The sequence below is a fragment of the Anas acuta genome, chromosome 2 (assembly GCF_963932015.1).
Source record: "Anas acuta chromosome 2, bAnaAcu1.1, whole genome shotgun sequence".
NCBI lineage: Eukaryota > Metazoa > Chordata > Aves > Anseriformes > Anatidae > Anas > Anas acuta.
The window spans coordinates 58,263,615-58,282,337 of NC_088980.1; the positions used below are offsets into that span (position 1 = coordinate 58,263,615).

At 39.6% G+C, this 18,723-nt stretch overlaps 1 protein-coding gene across 16 annotated transcripts in view; it reads right to left on the reverse strand.

The window, feature by feature from the left end:
• The window catches only part of HECW1 (HECT, C2 and WW domain containing E3 ubiquitin protein ligase 1), a 255,444-nt gene that overhangs the window by 174,609 nt on the left and 62,112 nt on the right, over positions 1-18,723 (reverse strand). For 15 of the 16 annotated variants that reach the window (XR_011094036.1, XR_011094037.1, XR_011094038.1 and 12 more), the window contains one exon: positions 3,307-3,631. Coding sequence is in view for 13 of the 16 variants with exons in the window: in XM_068674877.1 (XP_068530978.1) it covers positions 3,307-3,631 (325 nt within the window). In the remaining 3 variants the exon portion in view is untranslated. Of the gene's footprint in view, positions 1-3,306; positions 3,632-3,823; positions 4,259-18,723 lie in introns of those variants that run through there. The other variant, XM_068674880.1, reaches the window with a different exon arrangement.

An 18,723-nucleotide genomic window follows, 5' to 3' on the forward strand; every position in this document is an offset into this window, starting at 1 on the left:
GATATTTCCTAGAATACTACAACAGCAGTGACTAAACTCCTCTGAGGTGGGAACTGCCTTCTGTTCTGCTTCGTATAGCCCCTTCCACAGATGCTCAGAAGCAATCACAAGACAAATAATAAATAATAACTCTCATGCTCCTGCATTGAGTTTTATAGAAAAAACAACGTCATACTCCTGGTACCTCAAGGACACAAATAATTTCTCCATGTTTTCACGGTTTGTGTGCTTTCACCACAATAATAAAGTATTGCTACATTCAAACCTTTCTGGTCAAATCTCACAAACCCAAAATAATCACAAAAAGGATTGGATTGTAGCAGAGAGCTGGCTTTGAGACAAACACTGGCATGACCAGCAGCACTGCAACAGTTAACAGTGTTGCCACACAAGTGGTAATAATAGGCTCCAACATTAATCCCCTATTGAGTAGACTGGGAAAAGCTCATACTTTCTTTGGTTCTCTTGTTCCAGTCTGGCTGGCTGCTAATTCAAAACATAGTCATATATCAGTTTACATCGTGAAGGTCAGATCCACAAGGCCAGAAACGTTTCCTCCCTAATCAGGAGTGCAGACTGGGGAAATCTGTGCAAGCGCACACACAAATCCAACCCATTAGGATGTCTGGATCTCCCATTCCTGTGGATTTATCACAAATGTTGAACAGAGTGTTTTATTTCAGGACAGAAGTGTGCTTTTGGAATGACCCTTTCCAACTGTCCCTACTTTGGTTCACACTGTGCAGTGATCTTCAGGCACAAAATCTCAATTCTCTCCTGGTGGATCTGAACTGAAAGGTGCCCTACAGCTATCCAAGGGCGCTCTGTCAGCCAGACTGGAACTGCTTGAAAGCCAAGCCCTCCAAAATGAGTTCACCAGCTGTTTGCTTCTGAAAACCCGTTCCTCAAGGTTTGCTCCATGTCATTAATGTAGATACAGCCATTGCACCAGTCACCTTCTTAGGCTCCAATTTTTTTCCACTTTAAAACCAGTACAAAAAAAAGAAAAGCATGTGAACTTCACAGTCTACCAGGTTGTTGCTTTACAGGAACCAAAAAAAAAAATCTCACCTCATGTCAGGTTTTGGAAGGGAAGTGAGAAAGGACTGATGGGTGCTGCTGCCTGCTATTACCTTGGCTACTTAGATTAGGAACCTGAGAGGACAGAGACAAAACACTTCCAAAGACATCAAGGGCCAACTGTTTCTTGGAGACTGGACACACTAATCACTTTTCATTTGGCAGCAGTATGTGTCAGAATGAACCACTGATTATTTCCTTTAATACCAAACATTCAGCCAGCAGGGGCAAGGATGTATTTCACAATTTATACTTCTAATTTATTCTAATTTATTGGGGTGTCTTGAGCAACACCCTGGTTGATAAGGTAAATTACAGAGGAGTAGCAGGGAGGATTTTTCACTCCCAGCTAATCCCCTGTGTATGCAGGTTACCTATCAAAGAAATGCAGGATATATCCTTATAGCCCTTGATACAACGTCTGAGCTATGAAACCTGGCTGAATGAGTTCATCCAATATGCAACAGCTCTGTGGACATCCTGTTTACAGCAGACCACCAGAAGTGATGCTTTTGCCTGTATTTACTGAAGCAAGGTAGTCCTTCATGAGTTGTCTGCACTGCTGCAGAATAGGCATAGAGTATTCCATAGTGCCTAGAAACGGCAGCCTTCTCATCTGATCAAATAAAACAGTCAAAGGCAATCCTAACTGTAAACATAAGTAATTATTAAGGCCAACAAACCAAACTGCTTTCAGTGCATCTGTTTTGAATCCAGTCTCTATTTTTTTCTTTTTTGTCTGTTTGTTGTTTTTTTTTTTTTTTTTCCTAAAATATTTTAAATTCCAGAAGCCTACCTTTATTTTCAAAACAGGGTATTTTATGAGGTTACTCACAGGATGAAGTATTGAAGCCTGGCTTCCTGCACCCCACACTCTTTTCCACAGCCATCCTCATCCTCCCCTTCTCCAAGTCACATAAATAGACCGAACTCCTTTTCCAGTGCCTACCACTTGCCAATCAGGGCTCCTCTGCACTCTCCGACCTCCCATCCAGCTCATTCTTGTATCCCCTACCCTGCCAACACCTGTGTTCCCCACATCCTCAGCACACGATGCCAACCCTTCTGATCTTATCCACTAAAGCACCCGACCAACACTTTCACTCCCTACGATTGCTCCGAAAGCCCCTCACAACCTCTTATGCTTTACCTGGTTTTGTTTGGCTTGCTGACTAGGCAAGGCAAAACACTGAACTGAAACACCTGAGATTTGAACTGAAACACTGAACTGAAATATCTGAAAACACTCAACTGAAATATCTGCTAAGGGCTAGGCATGCTTATCTAAACAGGTACCGGCAGCATTTCACCAATATTTCCCTTGTAGAATGCACAATTTAAAAATTACAAATTTGTATAAATTTTCAAATGTACTGATATGAGTCCATCTTCTTTACCAAGCCACTGTTTTTCAGAAAACATTTAGAGCTTCACATTTTAAGACCTCTAATCCACTGAGGAATGTGACTGAAACTGATCCACCATGTTCAAAACTTACCAGAGGGAAAAGAGTTAATGCAGACTTCAGTCTAGGCAGTGGGACCATTTCCATGGGAACCAAACCTGGTCAAAATGCTTATTTTATATTGAACTGAAACAATTAGGTAAATGTCCATTGAAAGCATTTCTTATTACTTTTCTGTGGGGCTGCCTTTACACAGATGGAGATGCCAAAAATATGCTAATGGCTGAATACAGCTTCCAATGTGCAAAAGAAAAAAAAAACAAAAAGAAAAAGTCATCTGGGACTCCAGACTGCCTCAGTCTATAATTATTATTGTTCATATCAAAATATCCTCTGGCTATACAGGAAAGGCATTCTGTTTCACAGGGTTTTTTAATGATTCATATTCTTGACTTGTAAAACCTCTCATCTGTCACAGATTACTCAAGGACTTGTGAGAGGAAACCCTGAAAACATTATGCTTTCTTTATATAGAAGGCATTTTCCACAAAATCCAAATGGCTGAAAATAAAGTGTCTTGAAATTTCAATAAACTGTCGATAGAAAGAATTCTCATATCTCTGTTGAAGAGAAAGTCAGGACCAGGACTGCAACTAGAAATTCAGGAAGAGAAGAAATCTTGTTGTATATAAACCCACTTAAAGCTTATACTCAGTGGATCTGTATTAGCCTGCTATTACCATTAGCTCTTATTACTCTAATGCTTACAACTAAAAAAAAGTAGCAAGAAGACCAAAGGGGAAGGGGGAAGAGGGACTTACCAATGAGATACATGCCAATCCAGTCCCCTGCATCCACTTCCTCCTTTATATCCCAGTATATCACTAGGTCCTGTGAGTGCCCGATGGAGTAGTAGGAGCTGCTGACCATCAGGGTCGATCGGCTGTCCGAAGTGACAAGGTCCGTGTCACTGGTAGACCTAGGAATAGTGACCGTCTCGTGGGAGTTGTTCCTGATGTCCATGTTATGGAACTGGTCAGGGTTATAGCTGTATCTGAGGGGCTCCTTGCACCGGCGCCGATTTTGTGAGTTCCTTGATGGAGACGCCATGGCTGCCAGGCCCAGGAACCTGTTTTGGTACAGATTCTGTGAAGAAAAAAAAAAGAAAGGATAGTATTTACAGTATGATTCATGTTTCAGTGATGTCAAAGCTTATGAAAATTAGTGCATCGGAATGAGAAAGCAAGAAAAGAGCATCTGGCACCGCAAAAAAGAGATACAGAAAGGTTCAGCAGGCAGCAGAGGCTGCTACTTCAACTTCTACTCCTCAATTCTTACCACAAAAAGAAGTGCAAAAGCAAGCCTTATACCACCGAGCCCAGCTGCAATCGGCAGTGTGTGAGAGAATCAATAGTAGCTAGCTTCCTCCAAGTTAATACGCGCATCCAGACACCAACACTGTGACTATCAATCAGATGGAGAGCAGTTCTCTTTCAGCATCAGGAGGTAGCCTTCCCATATTTGACTCATGGAGTCAATCTTCCTAGTATTCCTTGTTACATTTGCAGAGGAATCTTTTGCCACAGAGAACTCATCCCATTTGGTGGAGTGGTTAACAATGAGTAAGAGCTTCATGTCTGAAGAGTTAGAGCCACAAAAACGGAGTTGTCCCTGATACCAAAATAAAGACATTTTCACTGGACTGTAAATACAAACTGAGTGTTGCAGAGTCTCCACAGAGCTGACAGCTTCTCATGCTATTGCCCTGCTTTGTTTTTTGCAGGAGAGTGAAAGATACTATGCACACCCTCTCTGGCAGAGATTTGGGAACGTACTGGACAATTAATGGGAGTGGAGGAGATTACTACAGAGTAGTTATCGTGTCAGCAGTTGAAAAATTATTTAAATTCCAACCTACTCTCCTTCCTCGAGGCAAGCTGAGTGACTTGTACAAAATGCGTCATGGTGCACGAGTTCTTGTGAGTTGGCAGATGGAGAATGCTTAAGTTATGATGGGTTAATTTAGATGTGAAGACCTGCCTTGATACTGATCAAAATACTGGTTATTGCTTACTTCTGTGCTGTTTGTTTTCCCATTTTTCTTCCCTGCTTTCCCTCTTCTCTCCCTGCAGCTCTGCTATTTCAATCACTTGGCTTTTCATTATTCATTAGTTTTCCATTATCCATCTGTTGCCAACCATGCTGTCAAGTCTGTTAGACACAAACCCAGACAGCTTTCCAGTACGCTATGAAATGCTTTTCACATGACCAGAAGTCAAATCATCCTTTTGAACTCAAACAAATTAAGTGGAAGAAAAATCTTAGCTCTTTTGTCCAGCCAAGCAGACATTTAACCCTGGTATCTATTAAGACTATGGTAGCACAGGAGAAAAATCAGCCCTGAAAAAGCAAAACATATTGTTTATTAAATAATATCAATTTTTGCAGAATAACTAAGACACCTATTATTATGTCCTACAATTCCATTGCACAAAAGCTGTAAGGAGAGAGCAAAAAATTCACCCGGCATGTTTTTACCCTTAGAACATGCTGTCACTTCGCAGAAAGTGCCCTACAACGCTTACAATCCAATGACCCAAATCCTCACTTACTGCATTAAACTGGGTTTATAGCAAAAATAGCTCCAGCGGGGATGCCACACCTTAGAGTGAATGCTGGCACGATGGAAGCGAACAATGCAAAAGGTTGCAATAGAAATAGAGGAACAGAAGGAAGGATGTCTGGGGGGGAATGAAGTACATGCACTGCTCACATCAGATAGCATTTGTTATGCACCTAATCCTACCTTTGCTTTTTCTTTTCTAACAGTTACTTTTATTCACTTTTTGAAAAAAAAAAAAAAAAAGAGTTCACAGTATATGAAACAGTGCACCCTTCAAACAGAAAATGCATCATCTTCATAAAAACAAACAAACAAAAAAGAAAACCAAAAAAAAAACCACCTTCTTGTATGCTGTGTACATATTTAAAACTGGGAAGCACTTCTGCGCATGCACAACTACCAGGCTCTAGGCAGTAATTTAAACCAATAGAAGTTCCTGCCACTTTGTCAGGAAGGTATATGCTGTCACAACAGCACCTGGGAAGACTATTATTGGTTTTGTAGTGGTGAGATAGGAATATAAAGAATTTCAAGCCCACTCTTCTTGTATTGGTCTGCCTCATTAACATGGCTTCCTTTGCTCATAGTGCACTACCCACAAGGTACATGTATTTCAGTTCGAAGGCAGACCTTTTATTTCTGGTGACAAAGTACTCCAGGGAACAGTGGTTCTACAGATACTTCCATTTTTGAATGGTAATGGTAGAGTGTATTAATTAATTGCATACTTTCAAGTTAAAGCAGAATTAACAAACGTGACTTTTTCACCTTCAGCATGACTTTAACCCATTTTAATGAAAAATGGTATATTCATCAATATGTTTGAATTCTCTAAGTTCCCATTTGCTTGTATATCGATGTCAATGGCATGAACAGCAAAGCCTGAAAGTAATCCAGAAGGTTACAGTCTCCAGAAATCTCAGTCTCCCTTATTTCTAGCATTGATTCAACACAAATCATCTAAAAAAAGGAAATCCCCAAACAGAAAAAAAAAAAAAAAAAAAAAACACAAGCAAATAGGACGATATAGTGAGCCATAATTATCTAGATTGAATAATGTCACAGAATCACACAGAATCACAGAATTTCTAGGTTGGAAGAGACCTCAAGATCATCGAGTCCAACCTCTCACCTAACACTAACAGTCCCCACTAAACCATATCCCTAAGCTCTATGTGCACAGATGTATGAATAAGTAGAAAAAAGGTTAGGAAAAATAGTTAGTCCACATGTGATTAACAGTTTTGCAGGTTTTTCATGTAATTCCAACAATATCTGCCTGTAAAATGTGCACGCAGCCCCTAAGCCCTGATTCCCGACCATAGTAAAATGGCTTACAAATTACAAAGAAGTCCTCTCTATTCCTTGTGGAAGCAATCTGATCCACCATAAATACCTAGCACCCTAGCACATCAAAAATGAACCTTTTTTTTTTTTTTTTGGGGGGGGGGGGGGAGATGGGTTGAGATCATATTTATTCCCTCTGTTACTTAGAGGCGTAGGTACACTAAGCACACTGTATACACTTAGCTGCAGCCTAATTTTTAATAAACAGTGTACAGTGTACATTATATAGCAAGAATAAAAAATGGCCAAATGTTGCCCCAACAACACAACACAACAATATTTCAGATTTTGTCCTAAAAGAGCCTGTCTTGCCACATTTAGATACATCACACACCTATGATGTGTCCAATGTGAGCTCAAGCATGTACTAAATTAAGGATGCCAATATTGCCTTGGTGACTGTCCTGCTGCTTGGCTATTCCCTCTGAATTCATCTGGTGCAGGGGGAACAATGTGACAGGAATGGACAGTATTTCAGTTATATCAGCAATCCAGTTACTTTTGTGTTCAACACCCGAAGTAACAGATTGAAAAGTCTCTCTCTCTTGACGTTCCTCATTTGAACGAACATAATGCATAGTAATGTGATAGGACATCCATAAGTAATTTTAGTTTACTGAACTAAGAAGAAATGTAGAGTTAAATTAATATCTAATCAAGGACAACACGAAAAAAAATCATCACAGTTGGACAACAAATAGGTTTTCTACTGCTATCAGCTTTGTAAATTAGCATTTCCTTCAATTAATTTAGTAACTACATTTCTTTTTGATATCAGAAAGAGCCCTTTTGTAGCCAGACAGCTCAGCAACAAGTATTTAGTCATAAAATAACAATGTGCAGAGTAGAACTAGCTATATAAAAGTCCTACTCAAAATGACATTTCTGGAGAATTATCTGTGGGCAGACCTTGCCTCTTATTTACATCACTTAGCCCATCTGACAAAACAAATGTCAGATAAGAATGAATTTTAGCAGAAGGGTGAAGTCAAAAGGAAGCAGCAGACAAGATCTGATTGTAAAGAAAACAGATCTCAAATATGCACATATAGAAAACCTATAATCGGTAAATACTGAGAAAAACAGTTCACATATTTTATTTCCACATTCTCCCCCTTTCACACTCACACCTCTCTCATTGCCTGGTTTTTGGCACCAGGCAGCAAAGTTGCTGCAACCCCTGCCTTTTCCTTCATTGCCCCAAAAACTAGTACCATCTCCCTCTCCGAGATTATCGGTCGTCTTCCTAGTGAATTTCTCCAAAGGATTCAGAGCTGCCATGCAGCAACTTCTGCTGGAGAGATGCTTCACGTCTGGGGAGGTGGGGGCATGATATTAGTTGGTATTATTTTATGTCATGCCAGAAGGGTACATGATGCTTTAGCCATACAGAGACAGATCCCAGCTAAGCATCTGCAAGGATCCAGCTCTATTTTCTGCTCAGGAGATTCAGAACTGGCTTTTAGATACTCAAACCGACAACCAGTTACTTCCTACAGCTGCGTTGACAGAGAGGTATTTGTGCAGTCGGGATGGTGGTAGGAGAGACTTTTACTGTCCATACTGAAGATATTATACGATTGAAATACAACACATCACTATTGTGATGTATTGGCAGAAGAGGAGGTTACAAGAAACAAGGAGACATTAGCCAGCATGACAATGGGCTCAAATTGAGGGATATGTAGCTTTACAGACGTCTGCAGGCATCACTGCAACCAGAATTTCAAGGGCAAGTACTGAGAAAGATAGGGAGGTAGTTTTCTGTGATGGAAAGCCTGAGACAGAACACATTTACTTGTCCAAAAATTTAACAGGACTGTAGCCAAGTCTAACATCATGGGAAAATCAGATGTGTAGTCAGACTCTTGTTTTTTTATTGGGAGATAAAGGTTCTCCTTATAAGCCCTACAAATGACAACTAAACGCGTATGATTTTGTAAAAGAGAAAGAGGAGTCAAGAGAGATAAAAAATTAAGCTAGCCTTGTGAAAGAGATAAATCATGACAGAAGTCTTCTGAGCAGCTTTAAGTAAGATAAGGTTACATGTATCAAGTAGGATATTGCACTAGCAGAAATATAAGGTAGTAACAGCTTCTAGGAAAGATTCAGTTGGGTGGTTGAGAGATGACATAAAAATATTTTAAAGACCTAATCGTGGCCTGCATGTGAACACTCAGGGCAAAATCTCAAGACTGAGCCAGAAAGACAAGCAATAACGTAGCACTACCTACAGGGGGGGAAGTGATGGGACTCTGCCAAAGCTTCGAGGCAGACCAACTTCAAGTTAAGCCTACCAAAAGGGCTTTCAGTACATAAAACTTTTATTAGAGCACAAATTAAACCCCAGTAACTTTTTCAAGAAAGAAAACTCAGCTCTGTTGGGTCAAAGAGTAAAAAGGTTGTGTGAAAGCAAGAAAATGAAAATAAATATTTCCCTGTGATGCTCTCCTGCTTTTCACAGCCTCAGAAATGTGCTGTAGGGTCTGCTCCCTGTTCTTCCCGGCAGCATTCCCATCTCCACTGCTGCTGCTGCTGCCCTCAATCTCTTCCCCTGTCTGTTTCCCCACCACCCATAGCCCTGGAGGTCCCTTGTGCTCAGCAGCTTCCAGGGGAGGCACACTCTCCCTCTGAAAAACACTGAGCAAGAGAAAGGTAAAAGAAATGCACAGATTTCCTCCTGTTTGCCTAGGGATGGTTCTCTTAACAGGGCATGTGATATCCACCCTGGAAATTACCCACAAAGAGAACATTTGCATTTTCCTTCACTGAGGACGCACTACAATCAACTACATGAAGTGCAAGGCAATGCAAGGTTAAGTAGAAATATAGATTTAAATAAGCTGTAATCAAGGTTACAGTTTCAACTTCCATTATAACTGCCCCCAACTACTCCCACCTATCACAGCTATTTATTTCTTTCTCAACACATGAGCAAAAATCCTTTTGGACATTTGAATTTTGGAAGAATTGTTAGTGTAACTGTTAGCACAAATATATATACATATATATATTTGTAAAGCATGGCTTACAGTGCAGCAAAATCCAGTAAACAAGGTCTTACAGTGCAAGCAGCTGTACAAAATCCTCTGCAAATGGTTCAGCCATCCACCATGAAAATCATCAGCCTTGGGATTGCTACAGAGCCAAAGGATTTGGACAGCAAGATAACTTTACAGGATCAGGCCCTTTACTTGTGAGACACAAGAGTGGTTTCTCAGAGCTCCAAATGAATCATTTAATAGCATGACAGAGTCACAGGATCCCAGAATCTAATGAAAACCTTTTTTCCTGCAAGGTTTTGAAGAGTGTCCAGATGACACTGCTGCCCCTGGGAAAGCTGAAATGAAGGAGGTTGCAAATGTTTCAAAGGGATGCATGCCACACTAACACCAAAAAATGTTCAGTGCATTTGTCTTAATATTGCACATCTTTGGCACACTGCATATATATTTATTTATGCCTATAATAAACACTAATCGGAAATCAAAGCCATTATACATCTGCAGTGGGTCAAAAGGACATTAATAGGGAGTTCATTTTTCCATTTCCTGACCTTTGCGCATTTCCAGTCGAGCTTTACTGCTATGTTAATGCATCCTCTTGCATTTAACTTTGCTTCAGTGATGTGCAAATCATTGCAAAAATTTGAATCAAAATGAAAGAGTTGGCCTCGAGGTCAGACCGGCAAGGTTTGGTGCTGGTGTGTGGGATTGATTCCCGATGCAGGCGTATTAGTGATAAGGCAGCAAAAGCTAGCAGCAGTAACCAGACACACTTTTAGCATCTACAAAGTGCATCCAACAGCAACTGCCCCTGGCAATTAAGAGCAGTCCATATTTTCTGAGAGCACTTGAACAATCTTGTGGGCATGAGCAGATAGGAGGTAGATTATTGGGCAAAATGATTGAAGGCAAATTCTTGGAGTTCAGATAAACTAAGAAAAACAGTTAATGATGCTTTTTCTCTACTCCTTCTGGATAAGTAAGAAAAAAGTGCTGACTAGTGAACCCAAGAGATTATGCTGAAAGGCATGCACATCACATTTCCAATTAAATGACTCTAAGAATTAAGATCTGCACTCCTGAAAGTGTATAAACCAAACAAGCTTCTTTGCAAATCTGACATTTCACTGGGTTTGGATGGGATCACTCCAAGCTTGAACATTGTAGACTACTTATGTCTCCCTAGGCGCAATTAACAGTGTTGCACTCAACAAGTTGGTATTGACACAGTGACAATCCAGCCACAGTTCACTACAGAAGGCACTTGGACGTTTCTGCAACAGAATGCAGCTAAGAGCAAAACTGAATTATAAACTTCTCTGAAATTAGTAGCATGCAAAAAATACTGTCTCAGCAATTTGACACAGTGAAGAATGAGAAACAGTCATCAGGCTTACCCTTTATAGAAAAAAAGTCTGAAAACATTGCCAGTATTTAAAATATATATATATATCCTTGTACACAACAACAGGTAAACATGCAATATGGCCTGAATATAAAAACACAAAAAGATAAGCCTAAGGAAATAAAAAAAAAGGGTCAGTATAGTAACATTTGAAGCCATGATAATACCACATAGCTTCACTCTGTTCTTTTCACACTGCAAAATGAAAGAAAGTACCTGACGATCTGCTCATATGCTACTATCAAATACTCTGAAGTCCACAATGCTAACCTTTGCTGGGACTTTATGACACACGGAACAGGAAATCTGTATTTTGGCTTGGTTTTAAACATCAGGAGCAGGCACAGAAGTGATGCTACACTGCTGCAGTACTAGACAGGCAGCACAGTGACTGCCTCTCACCAGGTGCAAGATGAGGCATTTGGCTGGTAGGAGAATGAGCCCTCTCCTAACATCCATTCTCATGTCCATCAATGCCAGCTTCACAGATACAGTCCTGGTGACTGCGATGCCAAAGACTAAACATCTCCACTTCTCAACTTTTCAAAGCCAAGGACAATATTTACAAGCAACAATCACTTTAAGAAAAGCAACAACAAACAGATCAAAGTTTCTTTGATCTGCTGTTTAAAGTAAAGAAGCATTCTCAGCAGAGAGATGTCCAAAAGAGCCCACATTCCCCACCATGCCAGTGAATTTATTTCAAGTCTCCTCACTCCGTTCATCATGTCCAGCTGGACTTTGCTGGTCTCCCAGGAGCTCTACTTACTCCAAAGGGGTCTCAGGAGGAGGTAAGAACAGGAGGTGGCTCTCCTCTTCAGGCTGAACACATTGCTGCTCTTCTGTACAGTGAGCAACTGCTGTTTGTACTGAGAAGCCCTGACCAGATGGATGCCCTGCTTCAGGTTCTGCACAGCACAATAACGACCACTTACCTGATGCATTTTTGTAACCAGCGGCTTCAGTTCTTCCAGTCCTTCCCCCATGCAAAACACCAGTATCTTTAATAGCACTCACAGTGTCCTGGACTCACCCAAGTTCAGCTAAGTACCTAAGTCATCTCATTTCAGACCGTAGGTTTCCAAGACTTCCCGTGTAGGCAGAGGGAGGAGACAGGCTCCTCCAGAAAAAGACTGAGATCCGGGTAAGGCTTCCCCCAAGATTATTCAGCTCCGCCTCTCTTCACCTGTACAAGGAGACTGCAACTGTTGGGATCCTGGGTTAGGGATATTAAGTCAGATGGGATGGAGTAAGACATGTAAATAAGCTTCTCAGGATGCAAGATTTTATAGGAAAAACATAACTGGGCAAAGTACACCCAAGGGTGGCAGAAAATGTATATTTTAAGTACCTTTAAGCATGTGAAACAGAAAACACATCATAAGGCATAATAAAAGAATGTACTAAACTCTACTACCTGATTTTTTAAGATTAGTCTCATTTTTCAGGCAACAATATAAAATGTTGCAAACTAGATGGTGCTTCTGGAGAAAAATAACCAAGTAAAAGAAATTACACAGCATACTGTACACACTGCACGTACAGGTCTCTTCAAACGTGTAATACCAGTAAATGCAGGAGAGGTTTACAGGAAAAGCCGTGAAGTCTTGCAAAATTTAGGAGATTATGAAGGCAACGATGCAGAGTAAATACGAGCTGCAGAAGGATATCCAGTAATGTACAATGTTTCCCAGAACTGTCAGCTACAATCATTTCTCTGCTCAGAAGTAGCCCCACGTTTCTCAACTCCCCAGAGAGTCCAAAGACTCTTCTGAAAACTTTTTGCTGAAAAAAAAACGATGTGTGAGTTCTAAAAACCTCAACATTATCTAATGTTGGAGCTATACTATACCTGCCATGATGACAACTGCTTACTAAAAAACAAAGTTCACGTGATTTCTGTACTGTATACCGCCACCAGATAGAAGAAACAAACAAACAAAAAAATAGTCAAATGTATTACATGGATCTTAGGCACGAGTTATTATTTGTAAAATTCACACGCACACAAAAGGCAACAGAAAGCAATCCAGCATAGATATCAAAAGCTTTTCATGTTGATGCGCCCCCCTTCAGACACAAGTACATGTACAAATCTCTGCAAACCACAGGTTCGTGGGTATGTATTGGAGGAGTATTTATCCTGCAGAGTTCGCACCTACCTGTGCACTACTGCCTCCAACCATGCTTCTCTCCCTGCCCAGACACTCTGCACAGCACACACAGATCCATACACGTGTCACAAGGTGCTCATCGCTGCTATTAGTTGCACAATTTCTACAGAAGAAGAAGAGCGTAAGGCTTCCCTGCTGCCTCCCTTGACTGTAGACTGTCAGTGAGGTCCTGTTCCTCTGTACCACGTCCCTCACATCTCATGGTCCCAGGTGACAGTTTGTCTTTCTTCTTCCCATCCCTTTTTATTCTCAGGGCATCTCTTTATCACTCATTAATATTACCGTTCTCCCCTCTCTCCTAGATAGGAAGGGGTAGGGAATGAGGCATTAAATGCTGTATCAGCCATAAGGCAGACACTGGTTTCCACATGGGGACAATAAACACACAAAACCCAGGAGGGATGGAAAGTAACTCTTCTCATCCAGGGTTCCTTCCAGCTGACATCTCACTCCACACCAAAGACAGCATTTTAAATCTAATTTCATTCATTGCCTCTAACGTGCTTTTTACCCCGTCTTCATTTCTTATTAAGAGAAAAGTGATTTGAAGTGCCAGTACCTTACCCCCCTCGGGCAGAGAGGCAGGGCAGAGGCAGGTAGCTCTGAGCAGGCGGCTGCGTATTAATGCCTACATCAACCACTCCTTTCATCTCCGAACAACAACAAACCATTGCAGCGAGCCAGCCCCTCAGCTAGACACCAGCTTGTTGTGCATGCCCTTGGCTTCATCTCCTACCTTTCGACGAGGGCTGCAATATTCCCTGACATTTTGAAATTAATTGGCTACAGAGCTCCCATATTATCATGCTACCTCCGGACAAATACAGAAATGCCATCGCTTGAGTGTGCTTGGTGCTGCTTCCAATGAAATTAAAGGCAAAACTCCCCCCAGCTTCACTGTGGAACAAAGTGACTTTGCAAAACAAAGGAGCATCCAGATAGATCTCAACAGCTGCAGGGAACAAGGGCTGGTCCACAGCTGGATTATCAAAAGTTTGTGCTTTAACTACAGCACTTCAAATACTGTCATCCATGCCTCCACCTATTCTGTTGGAAGATGCATGAAACACCCAGAGCAGCAAGCTGCAATTTAGGGTACAGATTACAGCACTGGCTTTCATTCGAGTTCTCAGAATGACACATAAATCCACCAGTAGATGGGTGAGGATTAATTTAAAATCTTAGTTTTAGACCATGATATCTGCATGCTTTTTTTCCATGCAATTATAATAGTAGAATACAAAACTTTTTAATTCATAACAAAAGCAGCACCCCATGAATTTAAAGCAGAATATGCTTCAGCATTTGCTGTTCTATCATTACTGTATAGTTTTTGTCTGGTGTCACTGACAGGCAGAGTGAAAACTGCTTGCAAGTATTAGGAGTGCAATTGCCACAGTTAAGTGTGCTTGTTCTCAACAGAGACTACGACATCTTACATCTTTACACTCTTAGGGAAACTATGACAGCATCCTCATATTTTTAATAATTAACGATTTTAAATATACAATCATAGAATATCCTGAATTGGAAAGGACCCATGAGGAACATCAGGTCCAAAACGTGGCTCCACACAGGAAGAAACACCCAAAAATCTGGCCATATGTCAGAGTGTTGTACAAACGCTTCTTGAACTATGGCGGGCTTGGTGGTGTGACCACTGCCCTGAGGAACCTGTTCTATCTAATGTACATGATACTTTCTTTTTTTAAAAAAAAAAAATAATAATAATCTATTATAACACAGGTTTTAAGAGGATCAGGGATTCTTATTTTGCTCTGAAAAAAACACCAAAGGAAAATAACTTTATGCTCAGTAATTCCTCAGATCCAGTGTTTCATTCTTAAAATGAATCCTGATTCAGTTGAAAACCTTTGATATTACTGATAAACCACAAGTCAAAACTGAAAGAGTAAGATTTATTTGTTCCTGGACAGGTGAAACTAGTCTAGACACTCATCTCCATGCCAGGTTCATACTTATTGTTTCATCTTTAATAAAAGCTGTTTATGTTTTGTTTGTATAAATCATAATAAATTGTTATTATAATTGTATTAATGAGAAAGCAAAGAAACTGGGCAAGCTATCTCAAGAGAAGTGAGTCATTCTGGTATTACAATCCCTAGTTTGGGAACAAGATTCAAATTTTATGAAGAGAAAATGCAATGTCTTCATATAGGGCTCAGAAAGTATCTTATATGAGAGAACACGAGCTGTGTTCAGGGACTCTGCTTTCCTCTGGATCACTGCAAGACAAGCCCCAGCTACATGTGGAGGGTTTCCTGGGGGACTGCTAGCCAGGGTTAGACCCAAGGTAGCTTAGTAGTTTCCCCCTGGAAAACAAGGGTGTACATAAAGTAGATTTTCAAAGCAGAAAACATCCAGCACAACTGAAGCAGAACTTTGTAATTGTGAAATTACAAGTTCTGAACTTCAGACATATTTACTTTGCTGCTAGTACATCTCTAATACAGTGATTATGTGTGTTATATATATGTTATATCGCAAGATCTTGTGTGCAGGCATATATCTGTTCATATTATTGTGGGAGGTTCTTTTTCTCTTTTACTGCAGTTCACATGAGTTTGTGATCCTGTGTTCAGAAGGTCTCAGGAGAGTTTTCAAATACGAAGAACACTGACAAGGGTGAGCACAAAAGGTGTATTTCACTTACTCACAGACAAAAGCACATGAATGGCTCTGAAAAAGTTTCAAGCCACAGTTTCATTTCATTTTAATGGGGACTTAAGTCTTATCTAGACTTAACCCAATGCTTTTTTGCTGCCATTGGTTTCCAGCAGAATTACATTTTGTAAGACTGCACTTGTAAAAGTAAGGCCCAGAAAAGAATTTTTTAAATTTATTTTTCTGGTAACAACCCCTCCATCAATGAAGTGTCCTAAATCTACGAAGGATTAGCTTCTAGTGCTTTGCAATGAAAGACTAGAGCTAATCAGTATTTATAAAAGCCTGCAGAATTAGATAAATTGGAAAACTATTCTGCTCTGCAGGTGTCAAACCTGAGTTTTGTTTTGGAAGAAAGACTGAGAGACAGACAGACCATCACACAGCCAGTCATACTGGCCACATGAACAATCAGATCCCATCAGATTTTTGCGGTAGGACTTGGCTCTGTTCTGTTGAGGACCATGAAGACTACCCATGTCTGAAAACTATCTGCTGATTTTATGCACAAATCAATCAAGAACTCTTTGGTTCTTAAAAATTAATAGCATTACTTGTTGTCTAAAATGTTGTTTGACTTAAAAGATGACGTTCAACTTGAACTTAGTAAAATTGGTGTATCTGTGAGGTTAAAATTTGACTTCTGAACAGGTAAATGGTCAAACACTGCAAAAAATGTTTTTGTGGAAGACCTGCAAACAGAAAAGACACTAATTTGACAAATTTATCACTTGTAACGCGTTAGGTAATGGCCACATACTAATGTTTCCACTACTTTTTCTTTCAATATTAGTGATAAATTAACTTAATGATTACTGTATTTTCCTAACCTCTAACTAGAAGCTGATTGTTCGTGTTGAAGACATTCAGGTCTGATTCTGAAAACATTCATGGAAACAAAACCAAACAGCCTTGTTAGCAGTGAAACTATAATGAAGCCATTTTCCTGAAGAGCTGTAACCTTCATCACCAGCAAATTTCTACCAAAGACTCAGATTTTTCCTGTCCATTTCTCTGAAAAAATAAAATAAAATAAAATAAAATAAAATAAAATAAAATAAAATAAAATAAAATAAAATAAAATAAAATAAATAAAATAAAATAAAATAAAATAAAATAAAATAAAATAAAATAAAATAAAATAAAATAAAATAAAATAAAATAAAATAAAATAAAATAAAATAAAATAAAATAAAATAAAAATAAAAATAAAAATAAAATAAAGCTACACCCCAAGCAAAGGTACAGATAACCCCAGTGACCATCCTGGCAGCCGGAGTTGCTGACAGGTAGGCTCTGCCTGCCGTCCCCCTGTCCTAACATGGGTCTGCCTCTTCTCCCAGCCACTGAGACCTGTGGAAACTCAATTATCTCAAAGCCAATTACTCCTCTCTCTTTTGTTTGAAATTAGCCAAGGGCTTCAAAAGTAATTAGGTATTGGAGTGACAGATAGACAGAAAGGGCAATCATAGAAGTCTTATCACACCCTAGGAAGCCGGGATAAAAAATTACCAACAGCCTCACCAATTTAATTGATTACTCACACAAGGGAATTTACTCAAGTGTGCAAGCCTGCAGAAATAGATGTTGGAGTTTGTTTCAAGCCAGCATAAAAGTACAAGAGAAGCCAAATCAAAGTGATTTCATTAGGAGCAGGATTTGACCTAAAATATAACAGTTCTCCATCCTTTCCAGCTCCTTTTTCCTACTTAGTATTTTGTCATACAGAGTCTACTGCCTTATTCTCATCCTAGTGGGAAACTTTAGTTACAAATGAAACAAAGTACATATATTTGATAGACTTCCAGTTTACTAGTAAGTCTGTGGTGAATTTTTTATTCCAACAATAAAGGGGGCATCAAGTAGTTATTCTTCAAGAAACAAAGAAATACAAAGATGGAAAAGTTAGTGTCATGAAGAATGGACTAATTTAAATTACCAGGTAAAAAGAAATCTCCTTTATAATTTTCGGTTTTAAAATCCCAATGCAATTACAGAATAAACTCACATAAGTCTGAGATTACGTATTTGACAAGGCTTACCCAATGTACTGTAGAATAATTTTTTCACTATGCAACTTGCTCTATAAGTGGTTTAATATTAATCAACTTTGACATTCATTGATTTTAATTAGCTTTATCATAGAGAATCTCACAAAATAATGGATTTTCTTTTTTCAGCCAGTTTCTCTGTTGGCTTTGAAGAGATGGACCACGTTTTGAGAAAAGATTTGAGAAATTCAAAATGAAAATATTTATGCAAGTCAAAAATATATATATTTGTGTGTGTCATTCAAGGGAAAAGCTGCAAAATACTATGGATGCAAGGCAGGTGCCCAGTTTGGAAATGCTGAATGTAAATAAAAAGCATATTTGTCATTTACAAAAATAAATAAATAAATAAATGATAGCCTTTTATCTCAGGTTTTTAAAAGGCCCAAAAGCCGACAACAGCTGCTTTAACAAGAGGTTTTAAAGCAGCTTCAAAACTTCAAAGGCATAGACCTTGTTTTTTTGATGGTTTCCACCTACCGTCCCGTGGCACAGGCAAGAGGCTCATGTGTGTAGGCACAGATCCATGCAAAACTTTTCAGTTCCCCTGCACTGAATTCAGTCTAGGCCTGATCTCACATCCCCTGGGTGTGATGAGAAGACTCCCAAGATGTCAGACTTCGAATCAGATCCTGGCCTACTATTTTCTATTCCTATATATGTGAGGTTAGATAGAAAGCACTGCCACCTCCCCATCCTTCCAGTTCTGTGGTACAACAGGAAGAATGACAAACTTATCGCCAGATTTCATTGCAAGTCCTCTTTTTGTAATCACTCAAATGCTCACGGTGTTGGGTTGTGCTGTTTTTTAATGCTTGCCTTTGTTTCTGCTGGTGCCCTTAATCCCCCTCATGTTCTCCCAAATGTACAGTTATTCCCTTACAAGGCTGGTGGATAATAAGCAAATAGAATTGCTCCTTCAATTAAAATGCTGCTGGAAATAGGGAC